This window comes from Rhinolophus sinicus, chromosome 9 (genome assembly GCF_057876585.1).
Source record: "Rhinolophus sinicus isolate RSI-liver-muscle chromosome 9, RSI-T2T, whole genome shotgun sequence".
Lineage (NCBI taxonomy): Eukaryota > Metazoa > Chordata > Mammalia > Chiroptera > Rhinolophidae > Rhinolophus > Rhinolophus sinicus.
Genome location: NC_142509.1, coordinates 11,516,032 through 11,535,245, shown reverse-complemented (window position 1 = coordinate 11,535,245; position 19,214 = coordinate 11,516,032). Strand labels below are relative to the sequence as shown.

At 34.4% G+C, this 19,214-nt stretch overlaps 1 protein-coding gene across 4 annotated transcripts in view; it reads right to left on the bottom strand.

Moving 5' to 3' along the window:
* ARHGAP32 (Rho GTPase activating protein 32) overlaps positions 1 to 19,214 on the bottom strand; it is a 330,288-nt gene that overhangs the window by 204,801 nt on the left and 106,273 nt on the right. For all 4 annotated transcript variants that reach the window (XM_019713045.3, XM_074321761.2, XM_088800825.1 and 1 more), the window contains one exon: positions 7,641 to 7,749. In XM_019713045.3, coding sequence (XP_019568604.3) covers positions 7,641 to 7,749 — 109 coding nt within the window. The remainder of the gene's footprint in view (positions 1 to 7,640; positions 7,750 to 19,214) is intronic.

The window sequence follows — 19,214 nt, the reverse complement described above, 5'->3', positions numbered from 1 at the left end:
CACTGCAACTTCCCATGGTACTACTTAGGTAAGACTTAGAGTTGCCCATAACCTACTTCTGGTGTTACATGTTCTGGATGGGAACTTTGGGGTGTTTCACCTTGTTTTAAGGGGAGGAATCATCTGTTTACATAGTAAAAAGCTATGGGAGGGGTCTGTTGGTGCAACACTTAATAGGTTAGGATAGATAAGCAAAGAGTAACTGTTGATGTGTAAGCTAGTTTACAAAGGCCAAATTCTGTAATAAAGTCCACATGTTGCATATAAAATTTTGTATAGTTAACATCAATATTGAGTAAATTTGTTGGTATGTCAAATTTTAGTTTTTCAGTTACTTGAACGTGAATTCTCACATTTACAAATACTGAGGTAGTTCAAAGAGCCTAAAGTAAAGGAGGGTTAAGTAATACTGAACACTGTCTTGCTACAGTTAATTGTATACAGATTCTGGGGAAAAATAAATGATACTGGAAAAAAAATCCATCTATAACTATGTGTGGTTACAGATATTAACTAGACTATTATGGTGATCATTTCATAATATACATACACATCACACATTATGTTTGTACACCTGAAACAAACAATGTTATCTATCAATTATATCACAATCAAAAATGACAATAAATTCTTTTAAATCCTTAACAATTCAGAAACTTCTGGCTTTCTTTAAAATATGTATTTTTTAAAACCTAATATTCTGGCTATGTCAGACAAATCATTAAAAGCTGAACATTTAAGCCCTTTTATTTCTAAAGCAACTCAAAAATTAATTAAATGGAATTGTTCACAAGAAATATTTTATAAGGTCTTAAGTCAGGATGGTGAAGTAAGTAAATACTGTGCTTGCCTCCTCCTATGACCACATCAAAATTACAAATAAACTACACAACAATCATTGAGAAATGCCTGCAGTCTAGATGAACAGAAGTCCTATAAGGATATACAGAAGAAGCCACATCAAGACTTATAGGAGGGGTGAAGAAACATATTGGGCTGGTCCCACACCCATTTGTGGTGGTTAAAAATCAGGAGGGATGTCTTGGCTATGGAGGTACCCCCAGAGTAGTGAGGCATCCAGCCTCACATCAGCCGAAGGTTCCAGTGTGAGGAAGAGAAGTCCCCATAACTTTTGGCTTTGAAAAGGAGATTATGGCTAAGTGAGATTAAGAGCTGCTGGAGTCCCAGGCATTCCTCTTAAAGGGCCCAGGCACAGACTTACATGCTGACGGACTCACTCACTCTGAGCTCCAGGGCTCAGCAAGTGGCTCAAAAGGCTCTAGGGACATACTGGAAAGAAGTGAATTATCTGGCTTAAGGGAGGGGGCTGGAAGGGTAGGTTTCTCCCAGATAGAAATGCTGGAAGAAGCCACTGGTCCTTTATTGAGCTCTCCTCCCACCCAGCCTGCACTCAAAGGCAGGCACCATATCTAAGTCTCCATCAACCTAGCTAACACCTTTCACCCTTCCCTAGTGATTCCATGAAACCGTGCCCCACTCAGCTTGTGGACCCAACCAAGCCACTATTAGTGGCTTTGCCACACAAATGACCTGTCTTGACTCATGCTGAGGATTTTCCCAAAATCTCACAAAGGTTCACAGACTCCAAACAAGCAACCTTTGGCCTCAATGTGCCCTGTCCTCTTGCTAAGCAGCCTCAAGCCCAGCACTAGTGGCAGCCAGCCTCAGTTCACAGCTTAGCCTATCAAAGGCACCTCCAAGCCCAGCACAATTGGCAACCATCTGCAGATCACTTTGTAGCTCATACCCACTGGTCCCAGGCAGGTCACAGGTAGCAGGTAAACTTGGCTTGCATCAGAGGCCCTCGCAAGAGACCACAGAAACAACACACCTGGTGGCCAGCTTCAGACCACACTAGAGCACCACCCAACCACCTCCAAAACGACACGTTCAAACGGTGGATTTGGAAGGCACCAGAGCCCTGCTAAAACACACCCTGCTCCATAGGGTCAGCCCTGCACCACAGCTCCTTCACTGTAGTTACAGCCAGTCCTCACAACCAATCAGCCTGAGTGTCGACCCCTCCCATTAACAAGCAAACAGCAACCAAGGCTCAACTACAACAAGTGGGCACACATACCCCACAAAAGGGGCATAAGTAGAGTACCCAGCTCAAGTGACCAAGGAGAATATGGCACTAGGCCCACAGGAAACCTACTACATAAGGCCACTCTATCACAACCAAGAGACAGAGCAGCTCCACCTCATAAACAGAAACAAATCCAGGAAGACAGCCAAAATGGGAACACAAATAAGTATGTCCCAAATAAAAGAACAGAACAAAGTTCCAGAAAAAAGAACCAAATAAAATGGAGACAAGCAACCTACCAGACACAGGGTTCAAAACACTGGTGGTAAGGATGCTGAATGATCTCAGGGAGAATGTCAACAAAGAGATAGGAACATAAAAATGGAGACAGAAAACATACAAAAGAACCAGTCCAAAATGAAAAATAAAATAACTGAAACGAAGAATACACTAGAAGGAATTAACAGCAAATTACATGAAGCAGAGGATCAAATCAGCAATTTAGAAGTAGCAGGAAAAAAAGTATTTAATAATAAAATAGTAATATCTACGTATCTCTCAATAATTACTTTAAATGTAAATAAATTAAATGCTCTAATCAAAAGACACAGGGTAGCTGAATGGATAAAAAGACAAGACCCTTACATATGCTGCCTACAAGAGACTCACTTCACATTGAAAGATACACACAGACTGAAAGTATAGGGATGGAAAAAAGTTATTTCATGGAAATGAAAAAAAAAAATCTGGAGTAGCAATACTTATATATATCTGACAAAATAGGCTTTAAAACAAAGGTTATAACAAGAGATAAAAGGAGGACCCAGTAATTCCACTACTGGGTAAAACACGAAACGCAAAACACGAATTCGAAAAAACATACGCATGCATATGTTCACTGCAGTATTATTTATAATAGTCAAGCTATGGAAGCAACTTAAGTGTCCATCAACAGATGAAAGGATAAGTGTTATATATAGAGGGTGTCAAAAAATGTATACACATTTTAAGAAAGAAAAAAACTGTATTAAAAGTATGCTGATGGTAACCACTTTGAGCACCTCTTGTAATTGCTGAAGTCAAAGATGACTGGTATTCATCTTTTGTTATTAGTATATATTGAGTGTATATACATATACATTTATATACATATATATGTATATAAATATATAATAGAATATTACTCAGCCATAAAAAAGAATGAAATCTTGCCATCTGCAACAACATGAATGGACCTAGAGGATATTATGCTCAGTGAAATAAGTCAGACAGAGAAAGACAAATACCGTATGATTTCACCTATATGTGGAATCTGAAAAACAAAATAAACGAACAAATAAAACAGAAATAAAGTAATAGATACAGAGAACATTTTGATTGTTGCCAGATGGGAGAGGGGTTGGTGTGATGAGTGAAAAGGGGGAAGGGATTAAGAAGTACAAATTGGTAGTTACAAAATAGACATTGGGATATAAAGTATAGCATAAGGAATATAGTCAATAATATTGTAATAACTATTAATATGTATAGTATCAGACGGGTACTAGATTTTTAGGAGTGATTGTTTTGCAAGTTACATAAATGTCTAATCACGATGTTGTATACTTGGAATGAATATAATATTGTATGTCAATTGTAATTCAAAAAGAAAATTAAAAAAATATATATTTTATAAGGGTTTCTCTTAATAATAAACTTCATTCTCAGTGTGGTATTTCACTTTAATTATTATTGGAAAAGAAAAAGTTCTCAAACTTTCTTTTCTCTTACTTCAGTAAAATCAATGTGGTTTTCTAGAGAAAGTATAGTAAAATAACACTTCTAATCTCATTTATATCCTTTTCATTACTCACTGTACACTTTTTGCAACCTAGCAAAGTACGGAATGTGATTTTTCTAAAGAGAATTATAGCACTTAACAAACTTAACAACAAACACCACCTTTCTTCACATTCAATAAATTCAATGTAGATTTTTACGGAGGTCATAAAAATTGTGTAAGATTTAAAAATGGGCAAAAGAGATTACTGACTATCCTTTCAATGGAATGCTGGCACCTCCAGGGATTACTTGATTCAACAGGGGTTGAACTGGGACTTGCTTGTCTTTTCCTAGGCTATTTTACATCTCTGCAGAGTAAAAGTTAACTTGTAGAAAACTCACAGTAGAAGTAATTCTCATCCATAGAAATGCAAATTGTATCTAGTGGAACTAAACAATTTTGCTAGTTTTGCATCCATTTGCATCAATAGCATGACTGATCTGTAACAGTAAGGCTCTTTAAATTCTCCTTTGAACCCATTATAACACTTAACTGATTCCTTTACTAATTAATGAGTTAAATATCTTTGGTGTGTGTTCATTTTATATTTGTATAAGGGTCATGATTATATCCTTTTTTAAATTTATCCTTCAATAAAACGAATAGAAGATGATCCCAGTGTTTCCTCAGAGGGCTCACAATATAGTAAGGGAGATAAATACATTCATAACTAACTACAATGAGATTATTACAATAGAGATATGAACAACATACTATGAGAAGTAAAATAAAATGATTTTCTATCTGGAAGGTTTAAGAAAGTCTTACATCTCGAGTTACAATTATATGATAAGGCAGGGGTCAAGAAAATAGCGGCAACCCAGCCCACTGCCTGGTTTTGTACAGCCCATGAGCTAAAATTAATTTTTACATTTTTAAATGTATGGAGGGGAAATCAAAAGAATGATTATTTAATTGCATGTGAAAATTACATGAAATTCAAATATCAGTGCCCACAAATAACCTTTTATTGGAACACAGTCATATTCATTTATGTATTGTCTATGAGTGCTCTCATATTACAATGACAAAGCTGAGTAGCTGCGAAAGAGACTTTATGTGGCACTCACTCTCATCAGTTCACACTGTTGCTCAGCACACCATAAATTGCAGTATTAGCTCAACAGCATTTCAAGTTCCACGTGTATCACCATACCACCACTTTTAAATTACCCATTAGTACAGATCATGTAAAAATAAGCAGAGATAAGTGGACTTTGAATGTCATGCTTTTAAAGCATAGAAAAGTGTGAGGTTTGTTATCAAATTGGATGGCAAAACATTATGTTTACTATAGTAGTGACACTACAGCTGTGCTAAAAGAATAGAATATACATCAATATTACCAAACTTTGCACTCATCAAAATAGTCTCAACTCACAGGAAAGCAACAATCTGAAAAATTCAAAAATTCTAAAACAGAATATATCATCACACAGAATTTCTTCACAAAAATAGAAACAAGATTATATCCAAAGTAAATTTCCAGGTAACTCCTTTGTTAGCCAAACAAGGAAAGCCATTTACCATTTATTTTACCAAAGGTGGGTCAATTAAATCATGTTTGACTATAGCAGCCAAGAAATGCATCCATTGAAAACAAACTGCAAGCCTATTAGCCTTTTCAATGAGAACAGTTGCTTGAAGAGTTGAGGTTATGGGGACCAAAATCAATAGTAAATTTTTAAAAAAGCAAATGATTCCAAGTGGTTTTCCTTGACTCTTGATGAGTCAATAAATGTAACCAACATTGCTCAGTTATTGAGGAGCCAATGCTGACTTTAAAGAGGCTCAAGAATTAGCCTCTATGAACAGTCTACGTGGGACAACTACAGGTGACAACACTCTCAAATAAACTCAACAAACATTCATTCAGTACAAACTGAAGTAGAATCTACTAAGATACAGTATAACAAATTTTGGTTAAAAATGTGTGGAACAGAAAAGGCTAACTGGATATACTTTCAACCTCTGTTACTGAATCTCTGTTATTGAATGGCTTTTTTAATTAGTTGCTGCTGCAGATTTGATGTTATTTCTAAAATTACAAGGCAAACCATAGCTTATATGAGAAAGTTACACTACGGTATTACATAGAATCACAAGTAATCATGAGCTGCTATACATACTTCCCAAATATCAAGCATTGAAGCAAGATCAGAGACCTCTACCACCACATAAAGTTACAGAGAATGTATTTTCCAAGCTCAAACTACAGTTCCAAAAGGGTTTTTCAGACCATATTACAAATGCAAGTTAATTTCTCTATTGCAAAATTCATTTAACTATGCAACTGAAGAGCTTCTACTTAACCTTCAATTAGAAGTCTGACATATATTGTTATGCTAAAAGGCAAATATGAAGAGAAAAATCTAACAGAATTCTGTAAATGCCTTTTAAATGATGAATACGCCCAATTAAAATCATATGCTCACAAACTGATGTTAGTATTTGGCAGTACATATCTGGCTGAAAAGGCATTTTCAAAAATGAAATACGTAAAATCTCATTACAGATGAGTATTGAGAGGTGAACAATTTGCATTCAATTTTGATAAGAAACACTAACTTTTAACTACGATTAAATAAAGGGTTATTCTCCACAAAAAAGATTTTATTGTTCTTATTAATAGACCTGAATTACAAAGAAATTATATTAGATTAAATGGGTATTTCAAACTTATGTGGAAAACTATACTGCATAGTATTTTTCCACCTAACCCTCAACCAAAACTCATTTCCAGCATCTCCATTCTTCGGGTTGATCAAGGCAAAAAACTTGAACTCATCCTTGAGAGCTTTATTTCACTCTCTGTATCCCATTTGTCAGCAAAAATGGTTGGCTTTATCTGTAAAACTGTACCCAGAATCTATCCATTTTTCGCCAAATCTACCATCCTGGTTCAAGCTACCATCACTGTACCCTATTACAGTAATCTTCTAACTCATCTCCTTATTTCCTGCCCCTGTAGCCTACTGAAACCAACCAGAGACTCCCTTTAAAATTTTAAGCCAGATCATGTCACTTCTCAGCCAAAAATCCTCCAGTGGTTTCTCATCTCACTCAGCATAAAAAAACCAAAGTTGTTATAATGGACCACAAGAAACTATACGATCTGCTCTCCACCCATCCAAATCACTTCTCTCACCTCTTCTTCTTCTTTCTCCCAGTTCTATTTAAGCAACCTGTCCTACTTTTGTGTTTTTCCAACAATTTTTAATCCTATGCATAATCTTTAACTTGTTCTTCCATTGCCCAAAATGCCCTTTTCACAGATAAACACGACTTACTCCCTCATATCCTTCAGGTGTCCGCTCAAATCTCACCTTCTCCCAGAGGTCCTTTGTGACCACCCTCTATAACTAGCAACTGTCCTTTCACACTCTATCCCTACCATTCTGTAACCCTACTACTCTGCATTAATTTTCTATAATAGTACATACCACCACTTGACATATTAGCTATGTAATTAATTGCTTTTTCTCCTATCCCATTAAAACATAAGCTCCACAGATTTGTGTTTTATTCAGGGTGCTGCTCACAAAATCTAAAACACTGCCTGGAATAGATTAATATATATTTCATCAACGAATGAACAATGCAACAACAACAACAAAATTTTTTTCTGTGAGTAATGCTTCCTCAGTTCCTTTAACTTAAGTAAAATATACATATACATACATACATACATATATATATATATATATATACACACACACACACACACACACACACATACACACATACATACACATAAAACTGATTTACCATTGCACTAAGTGTTTCTTCCCAATCAGGCCGCTCTCGAGGGTGAACGTTTCTGTGTAGTTCTGGAACAAAATCATCCTCTTCAGAATGTACCGAGGACTTCATCTTCCTAGAGATCAAAACATGAAAAACTGTGATAAGAATTTCTATTTCTAAGAAAACTTTCCAATGATCACAATTCAAAGAATAGAAAATTATATGAGATCTAAAGTTTAGTTAAAAGAGCTTTTATGGCTAGTATTATTCCTCCATTTCTTCTAATTTTCTAAGATCTTTCCTGATGTACAAAACACCTGCATTTATTCCAGAGACAAAAGGTTATAACTAGTTAATCTTTATGGTCTATGTTAACTATTATATAAGGACTGATTTTATCTGTTCAGCACAGTTGAAACTTTGAAGATTTCCAACAGCCATCAATATTTATAGTACTATGCTAAGTAAGCATTAGTAAAATTCCAGGATGAAAGAAGAAATACTTCTGTTTCCAATTTACAGAGCATGGTGTATTAAACTAGCACTTCCAAGGAGAACAACAATGAATACTTAGACCAAACATACAAAATTACTTGTCAGAAGGCACAGGAAAGCAATCAATACAGGTAGGATTTCTGGGTCTACATTCTTTGAGGTAAGAAAACCCATGAAGCGAATTCCACATTTAATCATTCTTTTTGTATAAAGGATTTTCTGAATCAATGATGCAAAATACAGGTCAAGCATAATATTGTAGTATAATATGGCTAAGGAGGCAGAGGTTGGACACTGGGGTTGCAAAGCAGGAGGGGATTTAGGGTAAAAAAACTGCCGCCATCCCCCCCCCCCCCCCCCCCCAGAAAAGACCTGTAAAGAAAGAGCCCAAAATATCTACATGGAAATTCCCCTTAAGTTGTTAACCGATTCCTCAACATACAAACATACAGGAAAAGATGTCAAGAAACCTATCAAAAAACAGCTGATGGGCAACTAAAGAGCCAACTCTATTTCACAGCCGGCCATGCTGAAGACATGGAGGTTGGCAAGCAAGCACTGACAAGATGGAGGAGAGGGGGAAGGGGTGCCGGAGGACCGTACCCGGGATCTCAACTGAGACTCCAGAAAAGCTATGCCTTAGGAGTAAATAGCAATAGACAAGCTCAAACAAAGCCTAAAACCAAGTTTCAACATGATCTGAACAGACAAAAGAAAAAATAACTCTCTTCAGAGTAAAGTAATATTCTACAGTCCCCTTGTATATTTTTCATCCACCTTATCTGGTACAAATAAACATTATAAGGCATGCTTTTTTAAAAAATGAATAAAAGTTGAAAAAAATGTAGTCAAAACAGAAAGAGACATACAATTGATTCAGATTTTAGAATTATTGGAAAGGAGCTTTTAAATGGCTATGGTTATGATGTAGAAAGCTGTAAAAAGCATAACTCCCAGCCTAACGAGAAGAAAAGAGATAATCTATGAAATTATAACTTTTCTATTCGGAAAACTGAGGTCTTGGGGCAACCAACAACTTTCTAAACTCTAATATTCAAGATGAATTTGAATCACAATCAATTTCTTCCATAGGGCAAAGCAGGGATAGAAGAGAGATATGCAAGCTGGTAAGGAGAATTTATTTAAATTTTTGTTAAGTTTCTAAACACATTTATGATGAATATGTTAAAAAAAATATCTTCATATAAAAAAAGATGAAAAGAATATCAACATAAAATTGGAATCTATGAAAACGATCTAATGTTCATCCTAAAAATGAAAAGTAAGATATCTGAAATTAAAAACTTAGTGGATGAGTTTAAGAGAACAATGAACATGGCTAAAGAGAGGATTTGTGAATTGGAAGATAGTTCAGTAGGCAATATCCACATTGAAGAATGTAGAGAAAAAAGAAAACAGAAATACATAAAACACAATAGACTTGGTAAAAGGTGTCAAATATGTCTAAACTAGCAACTCAGCGATAAGAAATATGATCAAAGAAAGGGACAAAAGCAATATTTGAAAAATAATGGTTCAAAAGTTTTCAAAACTAATGAAAGTCATCGAACTGCAGACTGAAGAAGTCTTCAAGTAAGATTTAAAAAAAACAAAAACCCTATGTATGTTATACTCAAACTGCTATTTTTAAAAAACTAAGAGAAATTCTTATAAACAGCCAGAGAATAAAACAAGTTGACTTCAAAAGAGGAATAGTTAGAAAGTGAGAGAACATTTCAATAGAAATGAGAAGATAATGGAGTGAATCTTCAGCATAATAAATGGGAAAAAAAATACTGCCAACCTAGAATCCTCTACTTCACAAAATCATCCATTAAAATAGCAGGTAAAATGAGTTATTTTCAAACAAAAGTTGAAAAAAAAATGCCACTAGGAGACCTGCAAAAAAAAGTAGCATTCTTCCAACTGAAAGAATTATAGAAATACACAAAGAGTACAAAACAAGGACAAAAAGTAGAAAAACATATGTAAATATTAATGTAAAAACTAATGTAAACACACTAATGCAAAAATCCTCTGAGGTTTATAATAAACATAAGAAAGCACAAAAGATAGGAAAACTACATGCAAACAGTTTAGGAGTCCTCAATTGGTTGGGAAGTGAAATAAGTTCAATTTTAAGGTCAAAGATGTATGTTACAATCACTATGGCAACCACTAAAAGAATAATAGGTGTATAACTAAAAAGCTGCTAGAGGAGAAACTTTTGAAAAATAAAACATACTTGATTACTCTGAAAGAAAGCAGGAAAGGAAGAATAAAAGCAGAAAGAATAAACAAGGCAAATAAAAAAATCAAGATGGTAATCTACAATCCAAGTATATTATTAAAATTTTTTAAATAAATGGGCTAGTAGGCAGACATGTGGAGAAACTAGAACCCTCATTCATTGCTGGTACAAATTTAAATGTTGCAGCCACTGTAGAAAAGTTTGGCAGTTTCCCAAAATGTTAAACAATCATACCATATGATCCAGCAATTCTACTCCTAGGTATTTAACCAAGAGAAACAAAACACATATCTGCCAATGATGTGCACATGGATACTCATACCAGTATTACTCATAACAGCCAAAAAGTGGAAACAAGCAAAATGCCCATCAACCAAAAAATGAACAAAATGTACCAGATCCATACAATAAAATATTATCCAGTCATTAAAAAAAAAAAGAATAAAGAACTAATTCATGCTATCACATGGATGAATCATAAAAACATTATGCTAAATGAAAGAAGTCACACACAAAAGGCCACATATTGTATGATTCCATATATACAGAATGTACAGGTTAGTCAAATCCATAGAGACAGTATATTGGAGATTGCCAGGGACTCGGAGTATGGGAACATGGAGAGTTACTGCTAATGAGTAAGAGCGTTCTTTCTGGAATATTCAAGAATTAAATAGTGGTGGTAGTTGTATAACTCTGTGACTGTACTAGAAACCACTTAATTGTATACTTTAAAGGAGTAAATTCTGGGGTGGCCATTTAGCTCAATTGGTTACAGTGTGGTGCTGGCAACAATTTTGGTGTTGATTGGCCCAGTTCGATCCCCACATGGGCCACTGTGAGCTGGGCCCTCCTTTAAAAAAAAAAAAAAAGATAAAGGAGTAAATTTCATGTATGTGAATTATATCTCAAAAAACAAGTAAATGGACTCAAAATTCATTTAAAATAGATAAAGGGGGACATTTCACAATAATAAAAGTGTCAAATCAACAGGGTGATATAATAAAATCTATGTACAACAACTAACACAACTTCCAAATATATAGCAAATCTGAAAAAACTAAAAGGAAAAGAGAAAACCCCACAACTACAATTGCAGGTTTTAACAAACACTTCTCAGTAACTGACAGAATAACCAAACCATAAAAATCAGGAGATTTGAACCCAATGTTCCAATCCAAACTAACACAGAACATTAAATCCAACAACTACAGAATATACATTCTTTTCAAGTGTATACAAGACATTTACAAACAGACCATACAGTAAACAATGAAGCAAATCTCTACAAATACAAATACACAACTGTGAAGTGTTTTGTGACAACTACAGCATTATACTAAAAATCAATTACTGATAACTAGAAATTCTCCCAAATGTTTGGAAATTAAGCAACAATGTCTGAATAATTCATGAGCCAAATACACAAAATCACTATGGAATTTATAAAATATTTTCATACAAATAATAAAAATACAACAGGTTAAAATATGAGGGATATAATGAAAACAGAGCAAAATTCATACTTCTAAATGCATATTATTGAAAATATGACAAGTTGAAATATAAATGTTCTAAGCTCCCATCACAAAAAGCTAGGAAAATAGCAAATTAATCCAAGAAAATTCGAAAGAAAAAAAGGTTAATATAAAATAATACTGAATGTCAACTATAATTGAAAAATACAAAAAATAAATACAAATGAAAAAAATTTTAAAAAGAAATCAATGAAATAGAAAGCAGGTGTATAACAGAGAAAAATCAAAGCAAAAGCACAAGCTATAGGAAGATTCATTGAAAAAAACAGAATACACAATATAAAGAATGAAAAGGGAGATACAACTACAAAGCTTACAGACATTAAAAAGATTCTGAGAACATCAAGAACAACTTTTTCCCAACATATTTGTAATTTTAGTTGAAATGAACAAATTCCCTGAAGAACACAGCTTACCAAAACTGAAACAAGAAACGAAAAAATTGAATAGTCTTATTACAGCTACTAAAGAAATTGAATTTGTAAGAAAACTCCACACCCAAATGGATTCATTGGAGAATTATTTCAAGCATTCAAGGAATAAGTAATAACAATCTTACATACATTTTTCCAGAGTATAAAAATAAAAGGAAAACCTCCCAACCTGTTCCATGAGGCCAGGACAGCCTTCATAACAAAAACTAATAAAGACATTACAGGAAAATTATAGGTCAATATCACGAACATAGCTGCAGAACTCCTGAACAAAGTATTAGCAAATCAAACCCACTGATAAAAAAAAAGAATTATAGAGTGACCAAGTGAGTTTTAGTCCAAAATGAAAATTAGTTTAGCATTCTAAAATCAATCCCTATAAGTGACCACATCATTAAATAAAGGAATAAAAACACATCATTTCACTAGGTAAAATTTAATACCTATTAATGTAATGATTTTTAAATATATACACACACACACACACACACACACACACACATATACATATAGATTGATTCAACACTGCACTTGAGGTGTTAAGTCCGTTTTTTTCCAAAAGGCAAGAAAAAAACAAAAGGCAAAAAAATAGAAAGGAAAAAATACAATTCTCATCATTTGAAGATGACGTGGTATCTACATAATCTAAAAGCCTCAAAAACAATTAGAATAAGTTAGCAAGATGGCAGAATATAAGGTCAAATGCAAACATCAAATGTATTTATATATATTAGTATAATACAATTACTAAGTCAAAAAAAGCCCATCAAAAATACAACAGATAAATAATTCGGACAATTTTCCATTACTACACAGAAGTGAAAAAGAATTATTGTTGCCACATGCAACAGGTTGATGAATCTCATAAATGTTCAGAAACAGAAGCCAGACATTGGAGTACATAATGTTTCCAATATACACACGTATATAATCATCAGGTTGCATATCTTAAACTTATGTCTATTATATCTCAGTAAAACTGGGGGAGGAGGGACAGGACTATATACTGTATAATCTTATTTACATGAAGTTCAGACAGGCAAAACTAATCTATTGTGACAGAGGTTAAAACAATGATTACCTCTGGGAGAGGCACTGACTAGGAGGGGCAAGGGTCTCGTCAGGTGCTGGAAATAATCTATATCATGCATGATTGGGTTGTGATTACATGGGTATACACATTTATATAAATTCTTCAACCTTTACAATACGTAGGATCTGTGGTCTTCATGATATGCAAGTTATACCTGAATAAAAGTGAAAGTTTATTGGCAGATACTACAAAAATTATGTTTATATACACTGTCATATAACAGTCAACTCCATAAACAATATCTATTTATTTAATTGACTCTGTTGTTCTCTTTAAATTATGAACAGATTTTACCTTAAAGTGATTACAGTTTCATCTCTAACAGAAAAGACACACTGTTAAGATTACCAACCATAAAACCTGAAGAATCTAGTGCTATATTTACAAGTTTTTGTTAAAATATCTCCAAAGTTGAACCTGGATGTTTTTAACGAAAAGGAAAAACAGGAGGGGGAAAAAAACAAGAAAAAAAAAACCACCACTTTTCCTCAAATTGTGGGAACCAGCCTTACCATCTTGCTGCTTCCCTCATTCAAAACTTATTTAAATATTGACACACACTCACTTTATACTTGTATGAGATTCTTGTTCATAACTGATGAAAAATTATACTTGGTAGTATTAAAGTTCCACAGAGAAGTCCAAGTGATACAATGCCCTAGACCTACCTATGGGATTGCTTTGTCCCAGGTACATATTTTCTTGATCCCTGGAGTAAATTCCAACTAGCAATAGAACTTTACCTTTCTCCTTTTATTCCCCTAATTTTTGTTTTCGTTTATTTCTCGTTCTTGGCCAAGTTTGGTTATGGGTCTGCAACACTTTTGGCCAATAAGTTATTTCCCATGGGATGGGGAATGGCTGGAAAGTCTTTTTATGGTCTGACATTATGGCGGTATTTGACAGATAGAGATAGGCATCTATTCTCTGCCAGAGAGAGAATGTGGTTAAGTCAGTTTTATGTCTGTCTGTGGAACAATATGTCTCAATTCCACTGGAGAGAAGAACAGCTCTGAGATCATCTAAAGTGGTATGTCTGGTGTTCTGTTTATTTTACATATGGCTGAAGCCGTAAAACTGAAGCTACAAGGTATCTATATGAGTCTGTAACTGATAAAAAAATCATTACCTATCATCACAGGTAGTGATATATTTTCCTACCTTCAGAGGATATCAATAAATTAGGTTATAAAGCCCCTTAAAATATAAGAGCTCTGTTCTAGTTGGTTTCTATAGACTATTAACTGCTTAGCTAAATCTAATAGTCCCAGAATTCCCAGAAAATAAAGAAATGAACTTCTTACACTAATGGAGTCAGCTATATTGGTGGTGATAACAGAAGTCTGCTGAATCCAGTGAAACTGAGTTTTGGTCACCTCCAATTGACAATGCCAGATATACTATATTTATTAGTAAGTATTATCATTTCATCAAAAATCAAAGATATAGGGGTGGCCGGATGGCTCAATTGGTTAGAGCACAAGTTCTGAGCAACAGGGTTGCCCGTTCAATTCCCACATAAGTCAGCGAGCTGCGCCCTCTACAACTAGATTGCAGGCAATGAGCTGCTGGAGGGGCGGCCGAATGGCTCAGCTGGTTAGAGCACGAGCTCTCAACAACAAGGTTGCCGGTTCGATTCCCGCATGGGATGCTGGGCTGTGCCCCCTGCAACTAAGATTGAAAACAGCAACTGGACTTGGAGCTGAGCTGCGCCCTCCACAACTAGACTGAAGGACAACAACTTGGAGCTGATGGGCCCTGGAGAAACACACTGTTCCCCAATATCCCCCAATAATTTTTTTAAATGTATCTACAGTCATTTAAAAAAGAAAAATCAAAGATATAAAACGGTATACGTTGAAAAATATTCCTCCCTTCCCTGTCTCCAATCTGCCCAATTCCTACCCATTAAACTTCCTACCTTATATATTCTTCCAGGCTTCCGTTACAAATACAGGCATAGCTTGGAGATATTGCAGGTTCAGTTCCAGACCACCGCAATAAAGTGAGTGTCACAATAAAGCAAGTCACACAAATGTTTTGGCTTCCCAGAGCATATAAAAGTTATGTTTACACTACATTGTAGTCTAAGTGTGCAACAGCACTATGTCTTTAAAAAAAAAGTACATACCTTAATTAAAAAATATTTTACTGCTATAAAATGCTAACTATCATCTCAGCCTTCAGTGAGTTGTAATTTTCTTGCTGGTGGAGGGTCTTACCTTCAATTTGTAAAAAACAGTATCAGCGAAGTGTAATAAAACGAGGTAAGCCTGTATATACACATATATTCATATGCACATATAATTGCTCATATATTAAAGAATATATCCAAAGTAAAATATAAAAGCAATGTATAAATATGCTACTCTTTAGGTAAAGCCATGGGAGAACGACTTTATTCCTTCATTACCACCCTACTTTTCACATAAAAAGTATTTGTCTATACACTCTTGTATAGTTTTCTAATATTTCCTGGAGAACTTTCCATGTCAGAAATATCAAGACCTGCTTTGCTGTTTTGAAAACTGTACAATATCTTACTGTGTAGATATGACATAATGTATTTAATCAGTCCCCTATTGATGAATATTTGAATTATTTCCAATCTTTTACTATTATAAACAATGCTACAATACTTTTGTAAATATGTCACTTCCACACATGTACAAGTACTTCTGAAAGACAAATTCTCAACAATGAAAAAAATTCTTTTGATACATTAGCCCATTTTTCTACTGGGTTGTTGGTCTTCTTATTTATTTTTAGTTCTTTATATGTACATTAAACAGATTAGACCTTTATCTGTAATATGAGTTCCAAGTATTTTTCCAATTTATTATTTGTCCTTGCTTTTTTTTATAATGCAGATATTTTGTATTTTATTCAGTTAAATTTCATAACCATTTCTTTTATGGATTTGCATTTTAAGTCATAGTTCAAAATGTCTACCAGATACAAAATATTTTTTTCAAATTTACCAGTTTTCTTTTAAATTTTTTATGGTTTTATCTAATACACTTATATCTTTGATCATCTACCATTTATCTTGCTATGAGGTAGAACTCCGATATTATTTTCTACAGATTTCTCCAAAACTATTTACTGAATAGTACGTATTATCTCCATTGGTTTTGCAGAAGACATCTTTATCATATCTAAATTTTTCTATGTATTTGGGTATATTTTTATGCTTTCCGTTCTAACCCATTATGCCTTCTATTCATGACAGTATCACAAAGTCTTAACTACTCGTATTGAGACTTTCTAAGCATAATATCGGGTTGCACTAGTCCTCTATCCACCACCCATACTTTTTATCCCCCAAACAGTCTCTTGGCCAAGTTTTTAAGTCAAGATCAAGTTATTTCAAAATCAATTTGTCTAGGTTTTTTAAAAAGTATTCTTTTCATCACATTAAATTTATAATAAATTCATATCTTTATGATGTTGAATATTCCCAGCTATGAACAAAGTATATCTTTCATTTGTTCCAAACTTCTTTTATGTCCTTCAATGATGTTTTACATTTTTTCATATAGGTCTTAAAGTTATTTATTAAGTTTGTTTCTGTACTCTACCTTTTTGTTAATCTTAAAAATGGCACTTTTTCTTTCATTATATCTTCTAACTGGTTACTGTTTGATACACTATCATTAACCCTGTTTTGAAGATGGGAAAACTGAAACTCATGAACACATCTCAATCAGTCCAGATGTGATAGACCCTTTTCTCCTAAAAGACCCCATTTTCCAGCTCAAAGAAGACACTGAAACAAGCCATTCACATCTCTAAAGGCCCACTGGACTGGGTAACAGACACCAAGATTCTGCCTCAGTGCTTTCTTCAGAAGTTTCCTCTCAAAAGCCATGACAAAACTACCAATGGACTTCCAATTCAAAACTACATATATGTTGAGGAACAGATCTCTCCTTCTCCAAGTGTCTGAAAAGTCACTAAGCTAAATAAAAACAAATCCTTAACAGAATGGTATGGGTGGGATCAGCAGGCCAGAAATCTTGATAAACTTCCCCAAAACAAAAAGCAAGTGGGGTCATACTAAATGGTAAACCAAAGGAGAAAAAATGAGGTTCAAGGAGACTACACTCCTATTTCTCTCCACAACAAAAAGACAGTTGCCCACAAGCAATTAATAAACGCTGGAAAATTACTTGTAAAAAAATTTAACTACCAATTAGAAGGACTTGGGCTCCTAACGTGGGTGTTTGTACCTAAGAGACAGAAGCTATGTGCATCAAGGGACGACTAAAGAAGGAGGCAAAGAAGGATGGATATTTAGCTTAGCAGTTAAAAACATAAATTCTGTTCAGTCAGAAAAAACAGAACATGTGCACTGGGTGAATAAAGCTGCAAAACTGAAGAAGAAAGACAATAACCTAAATGTATTATTACCGTAGACTTTCTGAGGTTTCAGCTCCCTATAGTCAACTGCCGTCTGAAATAATAAATGGAAAATTCCAGAAATAAATAATTCATAAGTTTTAAATTGCACGTCATTCTGAGTAGCATGATGAAATCCTGAGCCATCCCGCTCTGTCCCACATGGGGCAGTATATCATCCCTTTGTCCAGTGTCTCCAGCTATAAGTGCTCTCTGCCCATTAGTCACTTAGTCGCCCTTTCCATTATCAGATCAAATGCCCTGGCATCGCAGTACTTGTGTTCAAGTAATCCTTATTTTACTTATTAATGGCCCCAAAGGGCAAGAGTAGTGATACTGGCAATTTGGATGTCAAAGAGAAGCGGTAAAGTGCTTGCTTTAAGTGAAAGGGTATGTATTTTCAGGAGAAAACACAGTGTACAGGTGACCCCCACATAACATGGTGTTAGGTTCTTAAAAAATGCCATGTTATGCTAATCCGTGTTATACGAAAAGAGGAACTAGTACAAAAAAAGGGGTTAGGTTCCAAAAATTTTTAAAACATACCATTATATTTTTATGATTAAGAATCTTTATTAAAGCAATTTTCACCAAAAGTGTAACATATTAATATGTATTAAATAATGTTTTCTTTGTCATCACTACTAAGCTTTTATTATGTTCTGTGTCGTTCAGGGCTTTCCATAATTTCGAATGAGGTATTTTTTGCTCTTAAAAGCTCTTATTATGCTCCGTGTTGTTCAGGGATTTCTCTAATTGTCAAACCATGTTATTGAGTGAAACCGTGTTCTAGGATGCCATTTTGTACAAGGGTTTTCCCCGATTCTCGAACCGTGTTACAGCGAAGCCAAGTTATAGAACTGTTATACGGGGGTTGCCTGTATATAGAGTTTGGTAGTACCACAGTTTCAAGCATCCACTGGGCTCTTAGAACATATCCCCAAGTGACAAGGGGGGACTACTAGATATAAATAGCATATGCCAGTATATATGTTATATCTATGTATTAAGAACCCTTAAAATTAATTCTGTACAAATTGAATTTGTAAGGTTAAAGAGGATGGAATTAGCAGCCTACAAAACAAATGCAAGAAATACCAAATCACAAAATAAAAAAGTAAAGAGAAATGTAACACGAAAGAAAGGGTAGCTTAAGGAGAACTAATACGCAATAAACAGGACCTACAAGAATATAACTACGATAGAAAAGAGCTAATGATTAAATTAATAGAAATAAAAAATTCAATACAAAGGCTTGTATATGTAGATTTAAAGTCACTGAGCTCTAAGCTGAAGAATTGATGGTAAAATATACATGACTAAGAATAAAAAGAAAAATCTTACAAGCATTCAGACAGAAGTATAAGTTACCTACAAAAGGGAAAA